The 22,706-nt window shown below is 39.2% G+C and overlaps 1 protein-coding gene across 3 annotated transcripts in view; it reads left to right on the forward strand.

Moving 5' to 3' along the window:
• Window positions 1-22,706, forward strand: part of kcnh6a (potassium voltage-gated channel, subfamily H (eag-related), member 6a) — a 51,197-nt gene that overhangs the window by 11,156 nt on the left and 17,335 nt on the right. For all 3 annotated transcript variants that reach the window (XR_006927821.1, XR_006927820.1, XM_046865826.1), the window contains exons 3-6: window positions 1,711-1,860; window positions 3,411-3,514; window positions 3,637-3,877; window positions 6,467-6,672. Coding sequence is in view for 1 of the 3 variants with exons in the window: in XM_046865826.1 (XP_046721782.1) it covers window positions 1,711-1,860; window positions 3,411-3,514; window positions 3,637-3,877; window positions 6,467-6,672 (701 nt within the window). In the remaining 2 variants the exon portion in view is untranslated. The remainder of the gene's footprint in view (window positions 1-1,710; window positions 1,861-3,410; window positions 3,515-3,636; window positions 3,878-6,466; window positions 6,673-22,706) is intronic.

Below are 22,706 nucleotides of genomic sequence, written 5' to 3' on the forward strand. Positions count from 1 at the left end.
GAGTAGAGTTTTGTTTCGAAACGTTGCAGAGGAAGGCAACGTCAAACAGATTGTTCCTATGAAAATACCCAGACTCTCAGGAATTTTTTTTTACTTCAGCTTTCACTGAAGTTCATGTGATTACGATGTGCTCAGTGTTGCAGCTTTCTGTGGTGCAAGATTTTTGACTGAGATAGACACCCAGCACTTGTTATTATCTTTAGGCTTGCGGTTGACGCACAGGCACAGAAGATGCAATCATCGGTTGCTAAGTGTGTCTTGGTTCATCGACTATATTTGTATTGAAGGTTAGATTGTGTAACGCTGAATTTGCATCAAACTACTTTTCAGTTTCTTGACCTGTGTAGTAGTTGTTATGTTAATGGACAAAAGGGAAAGTTTATAGGACTGTGGTGAGACCTGAGATGTTGTATGGTTTAGAGACAGTGGCATTGAGTAAAAGACAGGAGGTGGAGCTGGAGGTAGCAGAGCTGAAGATGTTGAGGTTTTCGTTGGGAGTGACGACGATGGACAGGATTAGAAATGAGTTTATTAGAGGGACAGCGCATGTAGGACGTTTTGCAGACAAGGTGAGGGAGGTGAGATTGAGATGGTTTGGACATGTGCAGAGGAGGGACATGGGGTATATCAGTAGGAGAATGCTGAGGATGGAGACACCAGGAAGGAGGAAAAGAGGAAGACCAAGGAGGAGGTTTATAGATGTAGTGAGGGAAGACATGCAGGTAGTTGGTGTGAAAGAGGCAGATGTAGAGGACAGGGGGGTATGGAGACGGATGATCTGCTGTGGCGCCCCCTAATGGGAGGAGCCAAAAGAAGAAGAAGAAGAAGAATGGACATAAGTATGAAAAGTGAAGTGATCTGTAAAAAAAAGACATTATATGGACAAAAGTTTGTGGACACCTGACCATACGATACGATGTGTGCTTTTTTTTTTTTGACATCCCATTCCACATTTATTCCCTTTTATCTGTTATAATAACCTCCACTCTTGAGAAAAAAGTGTGAGATGCAACTCCATGTTCTGAGGTGTTTTTATATCACATTGCTCGCAAAGTCAAAGAGACTCGTCCTACAAAAAATCCCAGACTCTCTAGGGAAAGCTAGACGTTTGGCTCACAAGGCTGGCCTATGAGAAATACACTATTTGGGCAAAAGTTTGTGGACACCTGACCATAAGATTGGTATAGGCGTCTTTTTAAATATCCGATCCACATTGAGTTCCCATTTACTGTTATAATAACCTCCACTCTTCTGGGAAGAACTGTGTGAGACTCATCAGCCACAAGGGTGTTAGTAAAGACAGGTACTGATGTAGGGGAGGTGAGGAGGCCTGGGCTGCAACACCATGTTCTGAGGGTTTTTTTATATTATAATTTACAACATTTTATCAAAACAATAACATTTTGTACTAAAAATCGCTTATGATTACACACAATGGCAAAATTGCCATGGACAAGTAAGTCATCATTCCCCGTGCTATAGCAGGTGTAATAATTCCATCTCCAGCTGTTTTCACTAGCATCTGATGGAGAACCTGGAATGTTTTTTTTATAATGCTGACACTGGAGACTCCTTTCATACATGTTCATTAGATGGAGCTGGAACTATGGTCTTAGCTCGAGTTATAGAAAGTGAATCGACTCTTATATATCATATATATCTGTTATCTCTCTCTCTCTCTCTCTCTCTCTTTCTCTTTCTCTCTGTCAGGGACGTGTCGTCCATGTTTGATAGACGTGATTCCAGTGAAGAACGAGGAAGGCGTGGTCATCATGTTCATCCTGAACTTCGAGGAACTGCTGGAGCCTGCGGTAAAGATGGGCTTCAGGCAAAGAGTCACCCAGGGCTGGATACGCTCAGGTGTGTGTGTGTGTGTGTGTGTGTGTGTGTGTGTGTGTGTGTGTGTGTGTGTGTGTGTGTGTATTTATTGTGTGTGTCTATTGCGTTTTATTTCATTGAGAGTAGGTCATTTAACATCCTGGATATAAGTGCTTCTGTATTTCAGTTAAAATACAGGGCTGTGTGTGTGTGTGTGTGTGTGTGTGTGTGTGTGTGTGTGTGTGAGTGTATGTGTGTGTAAAGTTTTAGCGAAACCAAAAACTAACGCATGGCTACTGTCAGGTTTTATTTGACCTGAGAAAACATTTGATGAAGGTGGTGCTTTTCAGTGTGTGTGTGTGTGTGTGTGTGTGTGTGTGTGTGTGTGTGTGTGTGTGTGTGTGTGTGTGTGTGTGTGTGTGTTAAGGTTTATATCTCCATCTGCATCTGAATGAGTTTCTTTAAGTGGGTTTGGGGTTGGGAGGAGGAGGAAGGGGGTTTAAATTCTCACAGTCTATGAGTAAGCTTTGTTTCGTTTTCCTCTTCAAGATTTTCACAGACGTCTTAAACGTTCTGAAGAATTAATTATCGCTGAAATTCCCGCTGTCACCATAACGATAGAGAGTACACGGTATCGGCGTGGCTCTCAAAATGGAAATAATAGGGTCAGGACTGCAAGAATTTGCAAAATAAAACTCCAAATAGGGTTATATCCGTGCTTCCTATTTTCGTCTAGACAAAGTCTGGCCACCGTTCGCGATTGATAATTTGAATATATTTAAATGATTACATATTTAGATCTTTCTCTCTTTTTCTGACCCCAGGGGTTTAAGAAAAGCCTCTTGTTTTGGCAAAAGTATTGGGACGCCTGTCTTTTCTAGCCTTATAATATCCTTAATTCATATCTGTATAATACATTGGATACAATGCATTTCGAGAGGGTTTGAAGCTCAGACCTTACATCCCATTTCTTACATCTCACACTCAAGACTTTTTCACAGCATAAAACTCAGTGTACACTGTATGGTCAGAAGTATTGTAACACCAGATATTTCCGATATGTATCTACTTCCTCTCTAAACTTGTTTCACACAGTCGTACAGGAAGTCTTTGGATGTGCTAGTATTACATTTTCACTTGAACTAGGAGACCAAAACCTGTTCCAGCATGACGGTGCCCCTGTGAATGAAGATATGCTTTGCATGGGTTGGAGTGGAAGATCTTCATCTATAGAGCTCTTACCTCAACCCTATTTAACATAATGAATGTGAACGCTGACTGAACCCCACAAATCTCTACAAAATGTAGTGGAACATCTTCCCAGAAGAGTGGAGGATACTATAAGAGGAAATGTAGAATGGGATGCTCAAAAGAAGCACATGAGGTGTCCACAAACTTGTGCTTATAAAGTATATATACAGTATTTATTATTTTTTAAAAGAAGAACCACAATAATGCCTTCCCTGCCGAAATGACAAAAGTCCCAGAGTCGGACGTGCAGAATAGAAGGTCTAAAAAGCACATCTTATGATCGGGTGTCCACAAACTTTTGCCCATATTGTTCACTTTGAACCGTGTGATCTATTTTCCAGCTCAGAAACGTAAGCTGAGGCTGAGAATGCCGTCTTTACGAGTCACGCGGCAGCCTGCGTACCCCAAGGACCAGTTCGAAGGCGTCATTGTGGACTATCTACAGGTACACACACACACACACACCGTTCTGTTAAACTCCTTATCACCCAGTTGAGGCTCCTTTCTTATGCTAAAACCACACACGTTGTAGTAAAATCTCTCAGTCTGCGTCTCTTTTCTCTGCAGCCGCCTGATCAGCACGTGGCTTTGAAAGCGTTCCCTGCGCCGTGTAAAGAGAACTCCCTGCAGTGTGAGACGCAGGCTCTGATACATCAGGAGCACTCGTTCGTTCCTTCGTCCAGCTTGGAGCCAGGCGGCCCCCAGGCCCACCACACACACTCGCGTACGCACTCCCGAGAGAGTGTACACAGCCTGCGGCGCGCCTCATCGCTGCACGACATCGACGCCATCAGGGCCCAGTGCAGCGGTCAGTTGTGTTGTGTGTGTTTTGTGTGTTTGTGTGGGGTGCAGTTTTCCCTTCATTTTATTCACGGACGTGCCTGATCTGAACACAGAAATAAACCAGCATGTTCAGATCAGTGCAGTTCACACTAGACGTTGAAGGTCAGAATGTCCTGCTCATGGAATCGCGATGCCGCTAACGCAGGGATAATCATGTTCATTCACTCATCTTCAGATTTATCCTGAGTCCCAGTTCGATTTAGAGTCTATGACGGAAACATGGGATGGGCTAAACGAGACGTTGGTCCATCCACACACACATTTATAACCTACAGATAGTGTAGACTATAGAGAGACTGACTGCTGGCATGTTTTTTGGGAGGTGGGAGGAACCATGAGAAGAGCTTTATACAGGCACAAGCTCAGGATCGAACCCTGAGGTCCCTGGAGCTACGAGGCAGCAGTAGTGTTTAAGTACTGATTCTTTTTTTTTGTTTTTGTTTACTATTTTTTAAATATTCACAATAATAATATACACTACATAGACAAAAGTTTGTGGATACCTGACTATAAGATTCATATGTGGTTCTGAACATTGGATTAGAAATGAGTTGTCCCAATACTTTTGTTTACTTTTGTCCCAATACTTTTGTTTGTATAGTGTATTTCCTTTTTAATATAATAATAATAATAATAATAATAATAATAATAATAATCTTAATTTTTTTATAGTGGCTTCACAAGTTACATCTTAAAGAGCTTTCGAAGCATAAAAAATATGAAATTAAAATAAAATGCAATATGCACACACACACACACACACACACACACACACACACACACACACACACACACACACACACACACACACTTAAAATATTATCTTAAAATTTGCAGGAATCCGTAGCAGTGAATGAATGTTCAGGAACGTTAGCAATAACAATTTAAACTATGTTTTCAATAACAAATTTTATAAAAAAATGTTATAACATTATTTTATGAAAGTGACATAATGTCTAGATAAATTCACAAAGAAACCATAGGGGCTGCGGGGGTGCGTCCAAAATTTGCGGATTTCTAGAACTCGTCTTGGAACGTAACCCACGCGAGTTTCAGGGGACCACTGAATGTGCACAAGAAGATAAGGGACCAGAATCAGAGGAGTAGAGATCACAGCTTGGAGTATATACAGTTATGAGTAATGAGGCCCTATACCATGTAGGGCCTTGTAGGTCCACATTAGAATTTTAAAATCAACCCAAAACCTGACAGGTGAGTGAGTGTAAGGAATCCAAAAAGGAGAAATATCCTCAACAGACCTGGTCTTTGAATCCTAGCAGCTGAATATTAATCAACCTGCAATTTCTTTGAAGTAGATTTAGAAACCCTAACATGCAAAGCATTACAGTAACCGAGACGTGAAAAAACAAGATGAAGGTTTATATGTATTTAAGGACAAAACAAAGAAGCACAAAATAGAACAAAACAACATAAGAAGCATGAAATCAGACTGTATTAATAGAAAAATAAGATCTTATGAGTAGTAATGATGATTACGGCATTTGAATGCTCAAATCTAATAAATATAGTGTTATATACACCACCTGAAGGCATCAGCAGGTCAGTCCTGTAGCTCGTGTTCATGTCGACAACACTGGATTACATCGTTGACCTTCCAGACTCCTGCAGCTCTACAAAGCAATCTGGCATGAAAGGCGTTCATTACGGCTGATTAGGGGTTTCTCACCAGCTCAGAGGACATTTGATCACCGCTGCATCACAGGAGCAGAAAAGAACAACGGAAATCTTATTACCGCAGTGGAGGTTTTTTCTTTTCCAGCTGTGCAATGTTCTGGAAAAATATGTAAAATAGTCAGTAAAGGCCCAGGTGCATGTGGGCATTGTACACGGCAATCACCTATTTTGAGTGAAGGTCCATAGTGCAGGTTAGTTTGATGTTACATTGCGAGGAATAGGAAGCAGGTTACTGCTCCACAAGGAACAATAAGGAACAGCGAGGAGCAGTGAACTCTGACCACGTGGTGCAATCAGGACCTTTGTATGCCAATGATTACATCTGGACCTCATAATCAAGGCTACCGAAATTGTGTGTGTGTGTGTGTGTGTGTGTGTGTGTACCTGGTTTCTGTATATCTGAGTAAGAGAAGGATCGTGGTTTTTCACATCACACATCTCAGTCCATTTACGTGTATGACTCATGTACATTTGCATTTGATATCGAAATATTTATCTGCGCACCGTATGTTTCTGCTCGCCTGGGATTTAATACGCTGAATGTTAGCGCTTGGGAGAATCGCACTGTTTCCAGAGAAACAAAAAGCAGCAGGTCTGGTACATGTGGCAGAAGTGGGAGTGGGCGAAATGACAAAACTATTATATTAAAGTCTTCATGATTCATAATGTGCTTGGTGTCGTTTAAAGTCAGATATATAAAAGTGCAGGCATCAGCCGTATCTTAGGCAGGCTTGCGATGATATTGATATCATCGTATAGTCATGTCACCTCACCCAATCTGAAAATTGCAATATTTTAATTGAGCTACAGCTTCAGATATATAATGAGTTATATTAAAAGCAACTTTACTTTCTCGCAGAATCTCTAAAGCCCAACAACGTGAATTCCACGTCGGATTCAGATCTTATGCGGCACCGGGCCATCGGTCGGATCCCACAGGTCACGCTGTCGTTTGCGGCGGAGCGGGTAAGAGCCCCGTCGCCCACCGAGATCGAGATCATCGCCCCCAGCAAGATCAAAGATCGCACGCAGAACGTCTCTGAGAAGGTCACACAGGTCACCCAGGTAACACACACACACACACACACACACACACAAACACACAAACACACACCTTACACTGTGCCACTGCTGAGATGGTCTGACCCAGTCGTCTAGCCATCACCTTCACATTGTGGAGATGCTCTGACACGGTCAACTAGACATTGGTTCTTGTCAAAGTCACTTGGACCTTTGCCCATTTTTCCTGCTTCCAACATGGCAACTTTGAGAACTGACTGCTACTGGTGCCTAAAATATCCCACCTCTATCTATCTATCTATCTATCTATCTATCTATCTATCTATCTGTCTGTCTGTCTGTCTGTCTGTCTGTCTGTCTGTCTGTCTGTCTGTCTGTCTGTCTGTCTGTCTATCTATCTATCTATCTATCTATCTATCTATCTATCTATCTATCTATCTATCTATCACACCACTCCACTCCACTTCTTCTTGGCTTCAACTCAGATATTGTGGCAAAAACAGCAGGAGGGATTATAAATACACATGGCACAGCAGGGCTCAGGTGTTCCACCTCAGTCATTACATCTTCAGCTCATCCCCAGTCACCTTCATCCCCATGCAGATCTATGCCGAACCACACCTCCAGCTTATACACTTGTTTTTTTGAAGAAAAAAAAATTCAAAGCATGCAGTTAAGCTGTGAGTAATGTCTTGAAGTATGTCAGGCGTTTAATCCTTTCTAAAGGATGTTTGTGTGTATGAGCGAGTTGGTAAATATGCGATGGAGAGAATGTTGATGTGGCTGATATATGAGTTTATAAATAGATGATGGGCTGAAATGCTGGATGGATGATGGGACATTCGGCTGTTTAATTTGGGTAATTAAATGATGTCACCCAAATAATGATGGGTTCCCCTTTTGAGTCTGGTTCCTCTCAAGGTTTCTTCGTGATAACATCTAAGTTTTAAGTTTTTTTCTTGCTGCAGGCACCCCAGGCTGCTCATCAGGGATGAACACACACCATTTACTTTCATTCTTAAATTCTGTAAAGCTGCTTTAAGACAATGTCCATTGTAAAAAGCGCTATATTTGAAGTAACTAGTGGATAAGTGAATGTTAAAGGAACTGATGTTTTAATGAATGAATGATGAGGTAATTGATGTTTTGCTGACTTGATGATGAGGTAATTAATGCTTTGGCGAATTGATGATGGGGTAATTGATGCTTTGGTAAATAGGTGATGGGGTAATTAGTGTTTTGGTAAGTTTATAGTAAGGTAATTGATGTTTTGCTGAATTCATAATGGGGTAATTGATGTTTTGGTGAGTCTTTAATCAGGTCATTTTTGGTGACTGGATGATTGGGTAATTCATGTTTTTGGTGAATATATGATGAGGTAATTAATATTTTAGTGAATGTATGATTGGGTAATTGATGCTTTGGTAAATGGGTGACAGGGTAAATAGTGTTTTGGTAAAATATAAAGTGAGGTAATTGATGTTTTGATGGATAAACGAGTTAATTACTGTTTTTGTGAATGTATGAAGGGGTAATTGTTGTTCTGGTGAATGTATTAAGGGATAATTGTTGTTCTGGTGAATGTATTAAGGGGTAATTGGTGTTTTGGTAAATGGGTGATGAAATAATTGATAATTTAATTAATGTATGTTGATGTAATCGATTTTTTGTTGAATGGCTGATAGAGTAACTAATGTTTAATAAATGGATGAAAATGTAATTGATATTTTGGTGAATGAATGATCTGGTTTATAATGTTTTGGTGAATGCATGATGGGGTAATTAATACTTTGGTGAATGGGTGACATCGAAATGAATATTTTGGTGAATGAAATAAGGATGGATCATGGTGTAAATTATATACTGGTGAGTGAATTGTAGAGTAAATTGTAAATGAATAATAGGCTGAATTGTCAAGGTGCTAAATTGCTAAATGGATAATTTGGAAACGATAAGATTAGTGAATGACTGATTTTTACAACGGGTAACTTGTGGAATTGTGGAAAATGGACAATGAAGATAGATGGATTTTCTGTACAATTGAAAGGTTAAATGGTTTCTAATTGGTGGATCAAAACGAACGACGGAGAAAATGCCAATTGGTGCATCGTATGAATGAATAATGAGGTCAAAATGGTGGCAAGCTTGGCCTCTGTGAAAACGAGTGATGGAAAGGTCGACAACAACATTATCCCCCAGAAACTCAAACGTCATCACTAAAAAGCAGCCAGTGCCCTATAAACAGTATTGCACAGAGATGCAGTCAGTATTGAACGTGTGTGTGTGTGTGTGTGTGTGTGTGTGTGTGTGTGTGTTTGTGTGTGTGTTTGTTTATGTTCACACTAATGACCTCAGACTCATCCTGCCCAGTCTGCCAGAGCTATCTGTGCATATTGGGTTTGGGTATATACTGGTCGATATTTTATAGCCGCTAAATTAAATTTGCTCGGGTCAGTCATGGCGTTGGGGAACGAGGCCGGCGTGAGATATCCGTGCTTTCAGTGCGTCAATATTAGTTTATGATTTGTAGTGTTTTATTCTTGGGCTAATGGCTGCAAAGAGAAAGAAGAACACGAGAAAGTAAAAAGACACAGAGCGTACTTGTAACTCTTTCGATTGAAGGCACACGGGAGTCAGTTTGTCATCCTGCCTGTGGAAAAATCGATCTATTCATCAAACCACAGCTCATTCAGTGCTGCGTGTATGCGGATTCTAAATGCTATACTATGCACATCGTGAGAAGTAATGGCCAGTCTGGTGCCCCTCCCCCACTCAATAACAATATGTTCATGGAGAAATCACAGGGTAGAGTGATTCCTGCCCCAGTGGGTTTCGATTAGTGCATGCTATAGTTCTCATTCTTTATCTAGATAAAATAATAACTTTCTAGAGATTGAATAGGTATTGATCATGCTACCTGATGATTATAAATGTAGATGGAAAGTCCATACTGTTATAGGTTCAAAATTGTAGGTCCCTCCAAAAGTAATTAAAATTCCTGCTGTTATTATTGAACAATGCATTGAATGGTCTGATACAAATGGTTAGGCTCTGCCTCACCTGCCCTAAAGATGAGCCACTGCTGATCATAGAACATCAAATCTTAGACTGATACCCTGACTGTATTCTCGAGCCTAGAAATGAATCCAGTCATTTCCACCCAAGCTCCTCCTGCTATTAATATATCATTTGCCTATTTCATCTGTGGGTATAAATTATGCAAAGCACCAGGACCATTGATTTTTCCCCACACACCTTTTTGTTTGCATTTGTTTGAGGCTTTGTTTTCAGTAGTGAGCCGTAAAACAATACGACATGGATCTTTACACGTGCGTACAATTCACTTGCAATTCTCTTCTTTCCTTTCATTATTTACTGTAACAAATGGATTCGAAAAATGAAGATGGATTCTTTTGGTTTCGCTCTTCTATCATAGAACCTACCAAAGAGTCAGCGTTGTGTACGCGTTGTCTGATTATTCTAGATTAGTCAGAGTGTCTAATTCGAGTTGCAGCATTCAACATGGTGTCGGAAAGAGATTGAAGAGGTTCACAGAGCTTGAAAAATGGCAGTTGTGTTTCCTTTATGTCTGCATGCATAATGCAAAATCACGCTTCAAGAATAAAGCTGGCGTGGGCATCAGGCCGTACCGCACTTATCTTATTGTATCTAATTGTATGCATCATATAATATATCTTATCATTATTATACTGTATTTTTTCTTCTTGTATCTTATATTTACATTTATGACGTTTGGCAGACGTCTTTATCCAAACGGTATCATCTTTTATTGTATCGCATCTCTTTAGTATTGCATTCTTTTTAGTCTTGTATCTAATTCTATTGCATTGTTTCATATTGTATCGTATCTCTTTTGTCTCGTATCTCTTTAGTCTCGTATCTTATTGTATCATATCATCTCATATTGTATCGCATCTCATTTATCTCGAGTCTCTCTTTTTGCATCGTATATCCAAATGTTGTATCGCGTCTCTTTTGTCTCGTATCTCTTTAGTCTCCTATCTTATTGTATTGTATCGCATCTCTTTTTTCTCGTATCTCTTGAGTAACGTAATATTTTGTTTCGTATCATCTCATACTGTATTGCACTTCATTTGTCTTGTATCTCTTTAGTCTCATATCTTATTGTATCATATCGTCTTGGCATCTAATTTCATATCTAGTTTTAGTTTGTACTATATTGTGTCCTATTGTAACATATCATGGATATCATCTTGTATCACGTCTCTTTCTTATGGGATCTAATTGTATCGTTTCATATCGTACTATATTGTATTCTATTGTATCGTACCACATGATATCGTCATGTATCGTATCTCCTTTGAACCCTACTGTATCGTCTTGTATCTCTTTTGTAGGGTATCTAACTCTAATGTTTCAAACTGTATCTGATCTTGTAGTATATTATCCTATAATCTTATACTATATCGTATCATATTACAATGTATCGCACCTCTTTCGCATCGTATCTTATTGAATCAGGTCATACTTTATTGTATCTCTTAGTCATATATAATTCTATGGTATTGCATCATATAATATCTTTTTTTTTATCGTATCGCCTTGTATCGCATCTGTTTTATCGTATCTAATTCTATCGTTTCATAAGTACTATAACGTATCCAATTGTATCATGTGATATCATCAGGTATCGTATCTCTTTTGTACCGTATCGTATCGTTTTGTGTTAAATCTCTTTCACATGGTATCTGACTGTATCATTTCATATCGTACTGTATCATATCATCCTATCATCATACTGTATTGTATCTCGTTCGTATCATATCATATTGCGCCATATCGCAGTGTATCACATTATAACTTGTAATGCGTTGTATTGTATCGCATTTTATCGTATTTCTTGAGTATCATATCTTATTGAATCAGATCATACTGTATTGTATCGTTCTGTATTGTATCTCTTTTATATGATATATTATTGTATCATATTACATAGTATAGTATTTTATTGAGGTCCCCTGGTGGTCTAGTGGTTAGGATGCGGCGCTCTCACCGCTGCGGCCCGGGTTCGATGCCCGGTCAACCAACATGATCCGCTGTGGCGACCCCTAATGGGGGAAGCCGAAAGAAAGTTTTGTATCGTATTTTATTGAATCGTAACCTATTTTACCTTATCACGTGATATACAGAGATATAACAAGATACAATACAAGATGATTTGATATGGTTAAAAAAAAGAGATGCGAAACATATCATAACTCCTTGTATTGTATCTCTTTTATATGGTATCGAACCGTATCGCTTTATATCCTTCTGTTTCGTATCATAAATTGTTTCGTATCGCACCTTATTGTATCGCATTTGTTATTGTAGCATTTTACCTTTTGTATTGGATCTCTTTCATATTGTATCATATCACGTCTTATATTATAGTATTCAGCTGTTTGGTCTGTCTTGCATGACGTAGTGTATCACATCGTATTATATCATATTGTATAGTAACGTATCATAACTTTGATCATCTAAAATAGAACCGGATGTAGCTTCCTTTGTGATTCATGTGTGTGTGTGTGTGTGTGTGTTTGTGTGTGTGTGTGTGTGTGTGTGTGTGTAAGAGATACACTGAAGCACAGCTGCTGATGTGCATAACTCCTCGTTTGATAATTGAACTTCGATTTGGTGTGGTGTGAAAAAATTCAGCATTGATCCGTGCTGTGATTGAACCGTCTGTATTGCGTGTGTCCATGTGTAGCTCGGTTATCTGCCAAACTCCGCCAGCTTTTCAGCACAGGTTGGTGATGTGTATTTCAAGGTTATATCAAATCCAACAAATTAGATAATAAACGACATCATTTATGCATATCGCAATGGGAACTATATTCCTCTCTGAACTATATTCCTCTCCTAAATGTCCTTCTTTTTCTTTTATATATATATATATATATATATATATATATATATATATATATATATATATATATATATATATATATATTTTATATAGGCTACCATAGAATATAAACTGACTCCATGAATGTATTATTGCTGATATGTGTTTGCTTCTGTTGTGTGTATGTGTGTGTGTGTGTGTGTGTGTGTGTGTGTGTGGTGACCGTTAACGGAAGCACATGTGCGTGTCATGTCAAGTCTTACCTTGTATACATGTGCTACAGTGGGCGGAGTTACTTTGACTTCTTTTGTTCTCTGTGATCACTTCGGTTTGACTTGTTGGAGAACACACACGTGTGTGTGTGTGTGTGTGTGTGTGTGTGAGAGAAAGAAACACAACGTAAGGCTGAACTGTGCTGAACTGTCACAGAAACGCCACTATGAGCCTGAGGCACAAACTTCAACCTGTAAGTAGAAGTCATGTGACATTTCCACTGCGGCGTCTAAAACGTTTGTATGCATTGACTTTTCTCTTTGTCGTAAAATCAGCAGGGAAGCAGATGTTGATTGATGTGTAGAGATCACAGCTGAAGCCTGTAGTGAAGCAGGGATCACGCTGAGTCAGCGGTCTGTTGTGGAAAGAGGAAGCGGATATATTTTTCACGTTTTCCGAGGAAAGACTTCAGTGTAGAACGCAGCATTTTTTTACAGAATAATTTTTTTTTCATTCTGTTAATTTCTTTAAGTCTTGACAAAAATTTTCTTTTTTCATTTCTAAAAAAATCCAAATGGAAATCAGTTTACAAAGTCAAAACTTTCCTGTATTTCTAAGAAACAAGTAAATAGATAATTAACTGTTATAATTAACTTTTTTTTATTAGTTTATTATTTTATTTAGCTCGTTTTTTATAGTTTTTTATATGTTTATAGCACCAGCACACCATGAAAAATTCCTTGTACATGCAACTTGGTAATGAAGATGATTCTGATTCAAAAATATGCAAGGAATTAAAGACTTGGATACGGAGCTGGAGATTATCATTATCAAACATCTGCCCATCATGGAGGACATCTCTGTGAACTCCTCCTAAAAAATATTATATTGTATTATTGATATTGTCATCAACAAATGACATTACATGACATTTGGAAAAACTTCAACTTGGAGCAGCTTCATGTCTCTCATTAGAGGTCACTGAATTTAGTACACTATTGAACTCAATTGTACAACAAATTCGATTGTTCCCCATTGTAATATAAGTCAAGGTTAATTGTTGGCCCTTTGTAAAGAAAAAAATGACTCTTTTTGGACTTATAATAAATTATTTAAAACTTAATTAAAACTGAATTCTAGGAGGCCATGTTTTATAATATTTTTTCCGTTCTTGTTTTCTCACAATCACAACTAAATTTTCTCGTGATCTCGACCTAAAAGTTGTTTTCTCATTACCATGAATTCATTTTCTCTTTATCTTTCCATAACAAACATCATTTCCTCGTAAATGATGCAAATTTTTTTTGTGTATTTCGGCATAAGAGCAGGTTCTAAAAGCAGGTGTGTTCAGTGTTCGTTTTTGATTAGACGGATCTCTTTGACCGTAATATGATTGGTTTCTGTTGATATCAGTGGCTAAACATTTCTCCATGTCTCTTTCATTCACTATTCTCTTCATTTCATAGCTTTTCTCTTGAATTAGCGATAAAGTTTCTATCCAATCAGATTTCAGCCGTCACGTCACGTGTTGCCGGGTCTGATATCACTGATATCAACAGAAACCAATCATATTGCGGTAGATTTTTATGAAGACAATTAGAGCTACGTTGTTGTTGTGCGCGCATCAGTGTCTGTATATTTTCGTATAATTTCAAATCTTTCAAAAAGATTTATGCATCATAACAAACGTATTTAGTAATTAAAAATCAGTCTTTAATAAGTTGTCATTTATTTTGATAGATTTGCAGTTTCATACATTTTACTATCAGGTGGACTATTATACAGTTACACAAACTTTAGCTTTAATTTTAATAGAACTTTTCAATTTAATTTTACTGTCAGGTGGACAATTACATTAAAATCTAGGGTTAAAGCTTTAAGTTGAATAGAACTTTAATGCAATTATAAATTTTTTTATTAAATATTTTATCTAATGACTTTTTTTAACAAAAAAGTTTTTTGTGATTCAACACTACTTAACGGATCTCTGCAGTACCGCCACGGGCCACCGGTTGAAGACCATGGAATGAACTTCTTCTTTTTCTTTCGGCTACTCCCATTAGGGGTCATCACAGCGGATCATCCGTCTCCATACCACCCTGTCCTCTACATCTGCCTCTTTCACACCAACTACATGCATGTCTTTCCTCACCACATCCATGAACCTCCTCCTTGGCCTTTCTCTTTTTCTCCTTTCTGGTGGCTCCATCCTCAGCATTCTTCTACCAATATAACTTATGTCCCTCCTCTGCACATGTCCAAACCATCTCAAACTTACCTTCCTCACCTTGTCACCAAAACGTCCTTCATGCGCTGTCCCTCTAATAAACTCATTTCTAATCTTGTCCACCTTTGTCACTCCCAACAAAAACATTAACATCTTCAGCTCTGCTACCTCCAGCTCCAACTCCTGTCTTCTACTCAATGCCACTGTCTCTAATCCATACAACATCGCAGGTCTCACCACAGTCCTATAAACTTTCCCTTTCATTCTTGCAGATACTCTTCTATCACAAATCACTTTTGTCACTCTTCTCCACCCACTTCACCCTGCCTGCACTCTTTTCTTCACTTCTCTAACACACTCTCCATTACTTTGCACTGTTGACCCCAGGTACCTGAACTCCTCCACCTTTTCCACCTCCAATGGTTCAAAGTGAAGGTTGGACTGCATCAAGGATCGGCCCTGAGCTCTTTCCTGTTTGCAGTGGTGATGGACAGGTTGACGGACATGGTCAGACAGGAGTCTCCCTGGACTATGATGTTTGCGGATGATATTGTGATTTGTGGTGAGAGTAGTGAGCAGGTTGAGAAGAGCCTGGAGAGGTGGAGGTACGCACTAGAGAGAAGGGGAATGAAAGTCAGTAGGAGTAAGACACGGTACATGTGTGTGAATGAGAGGGAGGGCAGTGGAGTGGTGCAGTTGCAGGGAGAAGAGGTGGAGAAGGTGGAGGAGTTCAGGTACCTGGGGTCAACAGTGCAAAGTAATGGAGAGTGTGTTAGAGAAGTGAAGAAAAGAGTGCAGGCAGGGTGGAGTGGGTGGAGAAGAGTGATAGCAGGAGTGATTTGTGATAGAAGAGTATCTGCAAGAATGAAAGGGAAAGTTTATAGGACTGTGGTGAGACCTGCGATGTTGTATGGATTAGAGACAGTGGCATTGAGTAGAAGACAGGAGTTGGAGCTGGAGGTAGCAGAGCTGAAGATGTTAATGTTTTTGTTGGGAGTGACAAAGGTGGACAAGATTAGAAATGAGTTTATTAGAGGGACAGCGCATGAAGGACGTTTTGGTGACAAGATGAGGAAGTGTGCCAGTGGTGCATTCAGCATTCATCTGAAAGGTGTTCAGTGCATGCTCAGTTTCTTTCTTCTAGTTCAAGTGAAGGGAAAATTTTATGCTACAGCATCCAAAGACGTCCTGTACAATTGTGTCCCTCCAAAAAATTTGTGGTAACACTTTGAAGAAGAACCACATATGACTGAAAATTCAGGTGTCCCTTTTGTCCATAAATTGTCAATATACTGTATATAAGCTGAGTAATTGCATTATTTATATGGGACATTGAAAAAAAAAAAAGTAAAAAGCAATAAAATTAAGTAAGAGAACTAATAAAAAAAAAAAAAAGTACACTAAAGACAACAGTTTTGTTGCTCCTAGTTCCAGATTTAATGCTATAGCATCCAAACATGCCTTCAAATTTATGCTAACGATTGTATTAAAAGAAAAATCAGGTGTCCCGATTCTTTTTCTGTTCGAGGTAGACGAGGCGTGGATTCGTCAACAATTCAGAACATTCTGCAATGTCTAAATTTGGCCCCTGTTTAAAGTCAGATGAACGTATTTCCTGCCTGTTATTCTCAGCTATATTTTTAATCTAAGTGTCAAACTGTTGTGTAGTTTTACAGCACAGACGTGTCGTGGTGTCATGGTGATGGTGTGTGTGTGTGTGTGTGTGTGTGTGTGTGTGTGTGTGTGTGTGTATTTGAGGGGGGGAAGCGAGGTGTCACAAGTGGCGAACATGTTGCGCAGTGCTGCCTTTCCTAGTCGCCGCGCTTGTATCGCTCAACGGCTTAAATGGTGCGGCGACCCGTCGCGTCCTCACGGTGCCAAAGCCAGACGCTGTGTCTGAAATAACACTGATAAGAAGCGAGAAACAGCCGAGACCACATCTGTCAACGGTAAAACGCATTGTGTCACGTTTTACACGCCGGTCAACTTTTAGGGACTTCGACTTTGCAATAAACACATTCATGCATGTAGATGTATATACAAAGCATAATTCATAAATATTCAAGGTTAAGAGTCGAATCAACAAGGCTTTAATTTCAGTCTTATACATGAAATGCAGTGAAACACCGTTCCTCCAAGACCGAGGTGCTCCATAAAACAATCTACATCAAAGTGCACATGTGCAAACATTTAGTGCAAACACAAAGAGACTATCAACACAATGACAGTGCAGAATTATAGCAGTAGATGTGCATTAGTGTGTTGGTGCTGTTCTTAAAAATCAAGGAGGTCATACAAAACTGTACACTTAATTTGTTGTAGGGTATAATCTTTTTTGGTGGGGCTGTGAAGATTTGTGATTATTCAGCACATTTAGAGGTCCAGCTCTAGCTTGAGGAGGGTTGAGGAGGTCAGGGTTCTGTGCAGGACACTCAGGTTCTTCTGGCTTTGTGCACATGAGAATGGAACAGGTTTAAAATACAGCTTCCAGAGACGTTCTACACTAATTGTGTGCTTCCAATTTTGTAGCAACGGTTTGGAGAAGAACTACATACAGTGCTGTGAAAAAGAATTTGCCCCTTCGTGATTTAAAAGCAAAAGTTTCTGCGTATTTGTCGCATTTTCGTGGCAATTTTAATGTCACACGACGATAACCCGAGTAAATACAAAAATGCATTTTCAAATGATGATCTCTACTATTAATAGATAAACGCTGTCCAAATCTGCCTGTCCCTATGTGAAAAAGTAATTACCCCTTAAACCTAATAACTGGCGGTGCCACCCTTGGCGGCAAAAACTGCAGTTGAGCGTTTGCAATAACTGGCACATCAAATCACTGTGGAAGAATTTCAGCCCACTCTTCTTTTTTTAATGCAAACACATTGGAGGGTTTTCGAGCATGAACCGCCTGTTTAAGGTCACGCCACAGCATCTCAATCAGATTTATTTTCAGACTCTGACTAGGCCACTCCAAAACTTTAGATATTTATTTTTGAGCTCATCAGATGTGGACTTGCTGGTGTGTTTCGGATCATTGTCCTGCTGGATAATCCCGGTGCTCTTAAGCTCGAGGTCATGAACTGATGAACGGACATTCTCTTTTGGTATTTTCTGATAGAGTGCAGAATTCATGGTTCCATCAATCCAGGTCGTCCAGGTTCTAACGCGGCAAAGCATCCCCAGACCATCACACTACCACCACCATGTTTGACTGATGTTCTTTTAATGAAATGCTGTAGTTTGATTTCAAATGTAACAGGACACACACCTTTCAAAAACTTTTGACTCATCGGTCCACCAAATGTTTTTTGCCGAATGTAAGACATTTGTGTTCATTTGATGTTCAAGTAGCCTACAGTTCTTTGCATGTTGTTCTGGGTTCTTTTATGAGCTCGTAAATGAGTTGGCGTTGTGTTCACCAATGTTTCAAGTTTTCTTGCTTTGTGGATAACTGTTCTCACTGTAGTTCGCTGGAGTCCCGAAGTCTTAGAAATGACATTGTAACTTTTTCCGATCACGATCACAATCAGGCATAACATAAAGACCACCAGCCTGATATTGTGTTGGTCCCCTTCAGCTGAAAAACTTGCTCTTCTAACACATCAACTTTAAGGACAAAATGTTTACTTGCTGCCTAATAAATCCCACCCGCTAACAGGTGCCATGATGAAGAGATCATCAGTTTTCTTCACTTCACCAGTTATCATGTTATAATGTCATAATGTTAGAATGTCTCGTCAGTGTAGGGTACGTGAGATAATTAGTTTCTCACCTGTTATTTAATTTCTGTATATTATTCTGTTCAATATAAAAGATTTGCTTGATGATCTGAATCGAGTGACAAATCTACAAAAATAAATCTTCAATACATCTTCACAGCACTGTGAGGAAGAGTAAGGATGAGATATTCACATACTTCTGGCCATCTAGTTTTGAATATCCTGAAAGTATTTTATAGAGTATTTTATTATTATCATCAAGAAGGACAAGACCAGGTCAGTGGAGGCACCTGTGTTGTGTTGATGTTGTTGTTGATGTTTTCGATTCTGCTGATGATCTACTTGTTCCTGTTCAAATCAGGTGTGGGGAAGTAGTTTTGGCGAAACAACGAGGATGTTTTAGTTCCAACCACTGACAAAGCAGCCGTTGTTATTAACGGCTGCTTGCGTTAATAATAAACATGCGCTCGATGTTATGCAAGCAGCATGCAAAACCGTGTCTCATTTGCCTTCAGAGAGGGTGTATTTTCACCCTCACCTTTATTTAAATACGGATAAGCTTTGCAGAATTCTACACACACGTTCGGGCTAATGATTTTCTAAACTACTCAAAAATCTCTTGCCACTTCAGCGAGGTATGTGTTCAGAGAGACGCTCAGGATCACAAACAGCCCGATTTTCTGCCTCTCGAGTGACACCGAAGCCGAACAGTGTCCTCCTCCTCTTTACTCTTTGGTACTGATAATAATGTAGATTACCCAATATTAGCAAAGAGAAAGTCCTCTTTGGATAGCTAATGACCTTCAAAGTAATGATTCCAAGCCATCTAGACATGTGCTAGCTCCAGTTGGATCCTATTTTATGAAGATTTCAGACAGTGGACTTTGAGTACAAACAGTCTCTTAATCAGCACTCAAAAATAACCTGTTTCGCCACCATTTAACATTTTAGGGCTTGGGCACAGAGGTGTTTTGGTGTTGTAGCTCTAATGATCTCAAAGTTCAAACTCATCTATGAGTGGGGGAGTGATAGCTCAGTGGTTAAGGCGCTTGGTTACTGATCTGAAGGTCGGAGGTTCAAGCCCCGGTATCACCAAGCTGCCACTTTTGGGCCCTTGAGCAAGGCCCTTAACCCTCTGTACTTCAGGGACGCGATATCATGACCAACCCTGCGCTCTGACCTGATATGCAAAGAACAAATTTCCTGTGCTGTAATTTATATGTGACAAATAAAGGCTATTTTTCTTCTTCTCAGGAGCTCCAGGTTCCACAAATCCAACTGACCGTATAAGACTGTAGGAAGGACATTCCTCATTAAGACACACTCCTGTGCTCACGATATTTCTCGTGCTCCGGTGTAATATTTTAATGGTTTAGAATCACACTCCTGGCGTCACCCAGATGAGCACAGGATCAACTTTTGAGTCTGGATCCTCTCAAAGTTTCTTCCTCACACCATCTAAGGGAGTTTTTTCCTTGTCACAGTCACACCGAGGTTTGCTAATCTGGGAAAAAATACTTATCAATTTAAACGCAAGTGAAGTTTGTTCTGTAACGTTTCCATTAAACGTTTCCGTAAAGCTGCTTTGAGACAATGGCCACAAAGGCTCCTTGTCTTGCTCTTTTACTTCTCACTCTTGTTCTCTGTTAAGGCGAATTCATTTAAACGGCGCTAATTTGATCAACGCACGATTCATGCTGTGCGCATTTGTGTTTAACATTTTTTTTTAAATTAGAAATATAAATATATAAGAGCCGAAATTAAAACCTTCAACGCAACACGCATTTATTCACGTCATTTCTTTACTCGGATATAAAAGAATAAACAATAAACTTCACCGAAAAATCATTTTCAATTAAACATTTATTTTACAGATGCTCCAAGTCTCAAATTAAGCACCAAAATCCACCATGATGCACACATCCGCCAATTAAAACCGTCCGTGTGGAAACATAGCAAAAGTTCCGTTTGGTGTCCTAACGATTTCCGTGATTTAAAACACCAAATTTACAAATTTTCAAAACATTTGCAAGAATATTTTGGCTTCATGCTGAGGATGGTTTCACTAATAATAAACATACATTTGCATAAAGCATCTATATTTGTCTATGCTCATGTTGATTAGAGTATTAAAAACTCTCAAATGATCTGTCTACTGCCCCAGGGGTCACCCTGTAAAACCTCCACCCACGTTCATCAGAAGTTGTTCTCGCAGCTTTGTGACCTCAGAGCGATGATGATGTGATGCACTTTTAGGATTCATGTCCCTTTGTCCCGCTACACCAAAGTTTTTGTGACGTCCCCAAATCGATTTGTGGTTTCCATAGGAACCGGTTGTTGCCATGGTCCCCCCTGAGACCTGCCTGATCCCTGTTTGCTAATGGAACTTTAGAGCAGCATGCTGTCTGTGTGAATCTTGACTGGAACATGTTCTGATACGTGGTTTATAAAAACGAGGGAACGAGCAGCTGCTCGGTGGTTCGTCCTCATCGTCTCAGGTGTCTGTGTAGAAGGAACGAGTCTACACACCGAGCTCCATCTCACAAATCCTCTCCTCTCTCATAACGTCCATTAATCTCCCTCTGTCATCATGCCTTTGTTTCTTTTTCTCCCTCTTACACTGTGTCTTTCTGTCTGTATCTCTCTCTTTCTCCCAATCTGTGTACCTCTATGCTTTTTTCCTTCCCGTTCTATCTATTGCTTTTTGTCTCCTTGTCTTTCTCTTTCTCTCTCTCTCTTGGAGTGTCCCTGTTTTTCTCTATCATTCTTTAGCTCTCTGTATCTTTCTCTCTTTAAATTTATTTTATCTTTCTCCATCTTTGTCTTCCCAATGAAATGTTCTCCATTTCTCTTCCTGCCTTTTGCCTCCCTCAATCTTTTTCCTTACCTTTCTATCTGGAGCTGTTGCTCTTTTGGCCTGTCTTTGTTTCTCTCTATTACTCTTTCTCTCTCTATCAATCTTTCTCTCACACATAGGGAAATACAGAGAGAATAGTTTTTCCTGTTTCTTTCTCTGTATTTTTCTATTTGCATGTCTCCATTTCAGTCTTTCTTCCAGTATTTCTGCACCCCCCTCCCCAATGATCTGTCTATCTCTTAGTATTCTTTCAGCTCCTCATTGTCTCTCCATTTTTATGCATTTTTTTCCCTGTCTTTTATTCTTTTTTTCTGTCTTTTTCCTGTCATTCTCTTTCAATCTTTTTCCTTTTCTTTCTACCTGTTGCTTGTCTCCCTGTCTTTTTCTTTCCCTTTCTGTTTGCCCATCTCTTTTCTCCTTATCACTTTTTTATCAAAATTTTGTCTTTTTCTTTGCCCAACTCTATGTCTCTCCAACGATCTGTCTATCTCTCTGTTTTTCTGTCTTTCTTTCTTTTTTCTGTCTTTCCCTGTCTTCTTTGTCTTTTCTTCTATAGTGTGTTCATACATTTTTATTCTTTTCTGTCTCTCTTCCTGTCTCTCACCATTTGTCTCTCTCTCTCTCTCTCTCTCTCTCTCTCTCTCTCTCTCTCTATATATATATATATATATATATATATATATATATATATATATATATTCTTCTCAATGTCCTCATCTCTCTATTTTCATGCACCGTTGTTGTTCCTGCTTCTCTCATTCTCTCATTCTCTATTTCTCGTTTCAGTCTCTCATGCTCCTCTCTCTTTCCCTTGTTCTGTGTTTCTTTGTCTTTGTCTTTCTGTCTTCATTATGTCTTTCTTTCTCTCTTTCTTCTTTTATGTGTTCATGCATTTTTATTGTTTTTCTATATCTCGTCCTGTGTGTATATATATATATATATATATATATATATATATATATATATATATATTTCATTTAATCTCTCTTTCCATTTCTATATCTCTCCAGTCATTTGTCTTATCTCTCTGTATTTCGTTCAGCCCCTCCTCTTGTCTCTCTATGTTCATGCATCTTAGTTTTTCCTGTCTGTCTCTTATTTCCTGTCTCTTTCTGCATTTTTCTGCTTGTCGATCTCTTGTTTACACTACAGCAGTGTATCAGTTCCGCACTCTATGTGTAGAATAATGGA

Source organism: Silurus meridionalis, chromosome 14 (genome assembly GCF_014805685.1).
Source record: "Silurus meridionalis isolate SWU-2019-XX chromosome 14, ASM1480568v1, whole genome shotgun sequence".
Classification (NCBI taxonomy): domain Eukaryota; kingdom Metazoa; phylum Chordata; class Actinopteri; order Siluriformes; family Siluridae; genus Silurus; species Silurus meridionalis.